The following is a 6,353-nucleotide window of genomic DNA, read 5'->3' as shown; positions in this document are numbered from 1 at the left end:
CGTACTACCTACTGCTACTTTGCCAGACGCTTGTGCTTGAGGACGCCGTCACCGCTTGGGCCGCCATTCAGCCCGGAGCCTCGGCTTCCTCCACTAGCGGGAAAGGCAAAGAAGAGAGATGAAATGAAAAGTGAGTAGAATAATACTGGTGGGACCCATTAAAAATAGTAGGGCATTATCCTTCCAAGGGCATGCCTAGGCCCAACAAGCACGTGACCAGCACTGCTATGAACAGATTACAGGCCTCTTTGAGAATCTGACATTGCCGAGGGCCGAGGCAGATGATTCAGGGGGCTCCAAGCTAGCGCGCACGCCGCTAGCGAGCACTTCTCCCCTATTAACTACCTCTATTAACACTATTAGTTAATATACTTAACTATCTCTATTAGTTAATATACTTAACACTAATGATAGTAACTAGGAAAGATTCTGGAGATTTTTTTGGGAGATTTTTTTACTAACAGATTGAAAATTTTTTAAGTTAGATTTAAAAATTTTCGATTTAAATTTTAAACTTTAAAGTCAAAATTTCAAAACTGTCAACTCAGATTCAAAAACTTTTAAGTCCAGATTTGAAAAATTTGAAAACTTTCAACTCGAGATTTGAAAACTTTCAACTCGAGATTCGAAAACTTTCAAGTCCAGATTTGAAAATTTTGAAAACTTTCAAATCGAGATTTAAAAACTTTCAAGTCAAGATTTAAAAACTTTCAAGTTCAGATTTAAAACTTTTTAACTCAAAATTTAAAAACTTTCAAACTCAAAACATGCTAAAGATTAAAAAATAATCAGAAAAAAGTGGAAAAGAAAACGAAAAAAATCGCTAAAGAAAAACGAAAAAAAAAGCGTGGAAGGAGGCGCGCGCCGGTGCTGGGCCTTGTGGGCCTGAAACGCGCGCTGCCAGCGCGCGCGCCGATTAGCGATCGCCGATTAGCGACGCCGATGATTCAAGACATCTGAACTTAATTGTTTCAACTTAGCAACTTAATGTTGCAATGCTGTAATAACCTTTGACCAGATATATGTTATTATCAAAAAGAACTTTCTCCTAATGCATGCCCTGAATTTTCACATAAAGATGAGAGCAGGCAAACAGATTTGACTTCCAAAAGTTACAGCCGCACACGTTAAACAGTAAGCCACTTCCCGGCCCAAAACCGAAATATGATTTACAACCACAAAATTTAGGTTTTACTAGTTACAAATTTCGGTTAAACCAGTACATGACCGAGCACAGGAAACTGACCCTGATTCGAGATTTGCAGAATGTGCTTGAAACAAACCCTGCATTTTCAGTATTATCTCAGAGGTTTCATCAGCCCAATACCATCTTCATAACGAGATCATTCCAAGCGTCGATAGGGCCTGGTACACACCAATGCAGGCAATCATTCTGAACTGATTTGGCATCCTTGTCACCTTTCAGGAATGGATACCTGTAAGGCCCAACATGGCCATCAGGTCTCATGGACGAAATGCTGTAGGTATCCAAGAGCTTCAGATTCGCAGAGTTCCGCGAACCACCTAGTGCCGCCATGGCATTCCTGAACTCCTCAAGTTCAATTGGTCTCATGATACGATCCATGTCTTTTCCGCTGTACTCTCCCTTCTTGTAAGGCAAAACCCGGCTACAAGTTCCCCCATTGAACCATTCCGCGTTCTCGAAGTGATCGGGTGCCCAAGTCCTGAAGAGAACAGCTGGTTTGTGGTTTGAAGATGCAATGAATCTGAAGACTTGTTGCAGAGTCCTGCGGTAGAGGTGTTCAAATCCAAGTTCACGTAACTTCTTGTCCTGACAGTAATGGCAGCCTATCACCCTATCATTCTCCCAGTAGACCGCGACCTTGAGAAACCATTGTCCACCGGCAATAACAACATAGTCGAAGGTCTCATACTGACTTGTCCAGATTGGGTCAAGTATGTCAAGGTGAAGCTGGATTTCAGAGGTGGATTGCCCATTCTCATTTTCAAATACCTCAGATTTGGTGAGGAAGGGACTCCAGACAAGTGACACGGTGAAGTTGTATGATTGGAAGTGCCATCTCCTGTTTCTGTATTCCTTGTCATGGTACACTTCAATAGGTTCTTCAGCCTAAATAAAACAGCAAGCAGGTCTGCTCAGGATGGTTATCTGTATAACACTAATGGGGATAATGTTCAGTATGCATGGAAGGTAACATGAAACTTATCTGGTATTCTTGCTTGCTATCATATATCATCCCTTATTAAGTTATATTTAAGAATTAGGAAAGGTGCACAGAGGAACATGATTATTCAAGGAAAGCATGAACATTGCTTCATAGCAGGGTTGGGAAAGTGAATTAGTGAAAATATGTAATGTTCATAACTTTTACCTTGGACAAAAGGCAAAGCAGTGACTGAACTTGATTACGAAGAATGGAGTCACCAATCAGACCCCAGGATTTGTTCCTCATAGCACTTAGAAATCTCACTTCATCAAATTGTGGCAGTTCACACTCATATGGTTTCCACCTCCAGTGTAAATATGACATGTCAGGTCTACCATTCAACATACAGTTCTGGTGACCATCAATAAATCGACAAGTTTTGTTGGTATAGGCTGGGCCAGAGGGATTTGGTATCCATTCACCATCAAAAAGGTTACATTTCCCTACAAAAGAAATATCCTATATGAGATGCAAGACAAGAGCACTACGGAAAGAAACATCACAATTTATACGTTGTTTCTTATGTCAAGTATCCTAAACGTACTGTGGTGGAAAGTAGCCCTAAAATCTTCTTTTAGATACACAAGCAGTAATAGATTCATAAAACATCAACTATTTCCAGTTCAACAAAATATCTGTTTGTTGTTGGAACAAAAGTGGGAAGGCAGATCTTTATCACAGGAATTAGGTTGGTACAATAGCAGGTCTTGAACTTGTGAATGAATACTTGAATAGTTGAGGACTCACAATGTTCACAAAATACTACTACATTTTAGGTTTCAGGAAATTGTAGATATATAGATCAGCCACTTTTCTCATTTACCCATTCGAACTAGTGAAAGAGTTTAAGAAGTTTGTCATTTGTGCTTCAAGTGTTTATTCATACAAATTTGCCATCAAAACTATTTCCAGAAATATTACATCCTAACTATTCAGTCACAACCAAAAGAAAACTTGGAGAAGCAACACATGCTTGGCACCATAGCCACAATCCTTCCTTAACGACCAGTACTTTAGTTGCTCCAGCTTGTCAAGATAAGCAAATTCTGCTACAGCCAATTGTTTACAAATTACCACTCACATATGTCAAAAGTCAACATGCCGTGAGTAAATGCATGGTTGACTGTGGATGGGCATTCTACGTGTTACTGAGATCCTACCAAGTGATTTCTAATGGGAATAATATGCAACAAGAACTAAAAAAATTTCAAGATTACTACGAATAGTATCATTCTCATAAAAATAGACAGTACAATTTAAAATTGCAGAAGCCCACTTAGGACAATATAACAAATCAAATAATGTGAATAAGTACAGGATAGGAACTAAAAGTAGTGAGACAACATTTGCATATGACAGATGAACAGAAGAGTTAATTTTCTTTCATGTTTTAGCTGAAGAACTAATTTACTGGCTACATTTGAAGGGCATATTTATATTCTTTGCACAGATATTTACTAAGCAGTGGTTGACAAGATCAAAACAGACAGCTTTCTTATTTGTCTTCCCCATACGAAGCAAACGTATATAAAGGAAATATTGTTTTCGAGATTTCTGGTTCTTAAAGAATAAAAAGAACTGAATCTCTAGTCTTCCATAGAGAAGAGATTAAATATTTCCACTTGGAGGATAAGAAAAAAGAAAAGTCCAATCGCAATGCACAAGCATGAGATCTGTAACTGCCAAACTGCTCCATCAGAGAAAGTTTATTCGGAGCTTTCCCCACCAAACCCGCCGGAAAAAGCGCTACCCAGAATTTGAGAAACAAAAAAGAAAAAAGCGTTCACCAATTCGAAATGTTTTCCTACTAACACAGCAAAACAAAATTTGCACGCCATTCCACGAGATAGGATGAACGGAACAAAACAAATTCAGACTAATCATTTGGTCCAACCCGCAGCAAGATTCAAGTGGCATCAAAATCTCTAACTCGTGGAGGCATGGAACCGAAGAACACCCAAGAAAACCACTAATGTTCGCTCCAAGAACAGCAAAATATGTCGAAATGCACCGAATCTCGCAGGCCCCCCAAACCCACCGACAGCATTAAACCCTCCCAATCCCCTTTCCCACTGCATCCGCATTCAAGATCAGGAAACGAGAGAGCTCGCACCTTCGCTGATCTCCGGCGAAGAGGTGGAGGAGGGGAAGGAGCAGAGCACACGGAAGAGGAGGCCGGCGAGGAGGAGCCACCCGACGGCCTTCACCAGCGCGGGCCCGCCCAGCCCCCACCCCTCCCCCTTGTGGTGCCGCGAGGCGGAGGAGGAGAAGGGCGGCGGCGTCGCCCATGGCCACCACCACCACCGCCTCGAGGTGGAGGCCATGGGAGGCAAGATTTCGAGCTCGAGGTCCTCCAGCGCCGACGCCGACACCGACAGTGGCGCGGTTGGGATTGGCGATTTTGCAGTGCTCACCTGCTTGCTTAAGTGGTTACATGTAGTGATATAGGTGTGCTTTATTACAGGAGTTTTCTTGTATTATTTTTATTATTGAAAAAAAATGTTACTGTACTAGCACCACTGATTGACTCTGTGATGTACTATTATTGTTAATTGGAGTACATTTATGAGATTTTGGAGGGTTCTATTCCACATGATTTTGTTATTGCAAGGTCCTTGGGATTTTGAATGAATAACCACTCACTAAATCTTCGAAATTGCCAGTGCTCGGGTGCCAAAAAGATTGGGCGCCCCGCACAGCCCACGCTCGCGTGCCCCACCATGCGTCTTTTGCAACAGCCGTCCGGATATAACGGAAACGCCCTATTAAGGAGGATCTGCTTCATTTTTTTAACTAACAATGTTTCAGCTAGTGTTCTTATGATGTTTCACTATGTATGGATCAAATGTTACAGCAGATTTTTGATAATGTTTAATAATTTCATCTTGAGAGACACGTGGTTTGTTAATATACATGGGGTTTAAGTGTTGCAATGGCTTTAAATCGTTTGTTGCATATGTTGAACCAAATTTTTTCATCTAACGATCTGACCGTATTTCACATTTTTTAAGATTTGAAACATCCTTTCGTTATTTGTTGAAACTTGAAACATTGTTTTTATATAGGGTGAAACAACATCCGATTTTTTGGAAACCGTTATTTCATACGTTGTTGCAAAATGTTTCATAAGGTGATTTGGTTGTGTTTTTGCTTTTTAAAAGACTGAAACATTTTTAACCTATTTAGTGAAACATTTTTTATCTACTTGGTGAAACAGCGTTCGATTTTGGAAAAAAAATCAGGCGCCTGATTTGTAGGCACCTCCCCAAATCTTACATATTGGTCTTCTATATGACTTATGGACCTGTTTAAAGCAGCTTTTAGCAACTTGTCTCAAAGCCCCCATGCCTTGGGTTTATTCATGGTACGGCATATTTGCAAACGAAAAATAATTTGTGAATAAAACTTTTATATATATGTTCAAATTTTGGCTGGAAAACATAAGCTTAAGAAAAAACATGACACCTCAAATTCTTCGGCTTCAACACTTCAGATTTTTACCTAGCTTCTCAAAATACGTAGCTACAAAATCTACGAAATAGACTAGAAGTTAGAATTTGGGATACCTAGTGTTTTGAAACTCTTAAAAGCTAAATACCAACCAGTTGCTTATTAGAATATTAATTAAGCTTCCAAAATGGGTCTATATATGACTCCATTCAATTAAAATCTAAGTGGGGTCGTCAAACCTATTGAAATAGTTTTTTTTCCAATGACACCAAAAGCTCTTTCTGCCCTTTTGTGCCTCCTTTGGATTGAAAGAAAAATAAGAAATTTTGGAGGGTCGTTATCCTTATAAAAGAATTAGACGATATACCACGCATTAAACGGAGATTTGTAGATATTCATGTGTACATATATGTAATTGGACAACAGATAAAGATAGCATGCACTTAGATCTTCTTTTCAGAGAACATTTGGATGAAAGCGGTAAATAATTATACAATGCAATAAACTTTGTGTCAATGGGAGCATGAGACTGACTGGACCAAACAGCTCATTCTCTTCTTCAGTTGGTGCGTTCTGAACATTGGATAATCACGCTTGCTGGAGAATCATGCCCGCTAGTGCCGACTATATTGACAGATTGAGAACATTAATAAAAAAAAAAGACCACCAATAGACACTACCAGATTCTCACAACTGTAACGGGGCTATCTATGA

The 6,353-nt window shown here is 39.8% G+C and overlaps 1 protein-coding gene across 1 annotated transcript; it reads right to left on the bottom strand.

The window, feature by feature from the left end:
* Positions 1-1,081: 1,081 nt before the first annotated feature.
* Positions 1,082-4,615, bottom strand: LOC127775088 (protein trichome birefringence-like 26). Its single transcript, XM_052301398.1, has 3 exons — positions 4,303-4,615; positions 2,355-2,632; positions 1,082-2,092 (listed from the first exon to the last, which is right to left on the bottom strand). Exons 1-3 carry the CDS (start codon positions 4,511-4,513, stop codon positions 1,316-1,318), a joined length of 1,266 nt encoding a protein of 421 aa, XP_052157358.1. The 5' UTR covers positions 4,514-4,615; the 3' UTR covers positions 1,082-1,315.
* Positions 4,616-6,353: the final 1,738 nt, after the last annotated feature.

Source organism: Oryza glaberrima, chromosome 5 (assembly GCF_000147395.1).
Source record: "Oryza glaberrima chromosome 5, OglaRS2, whole genome shotgun sequence".
Lineage (NCBI taxonomy): Eukaryota > Viridiplantae > Streptophyta > Magnoliopsida > Poales > Poaceae > Oryza > Oryza glaberrima.
Note: the sequence above shows the minus strand (reverse complement) of the source record. Positions and strands in the feature narration are given on the sequence as shown.

Coding starts and splice junctions, on each gene's coding strand:
- LOC127775088 (XM_052301398.1), bottom strand. CDS start 4,513: ATGGCCTCCACCTCGAGGCGGTGGTGGTGGTGGCCATGGGCGACGCCG. Junction 2,633..4,302: donor TTCGCCGGAGATCAGCGAAG/GTGCGAGCTCTC, acceptor TTTCTTTTGTAG/GGAAATGTAACCTTTTTGAT. Junction 2,093..2,354: donor TGCTTTGCCTTTTGTCCAAG/GTAAAAGTTATG, acceptor TGTTTTATTTAG/GCTGAAGAACCTATTGAAGT.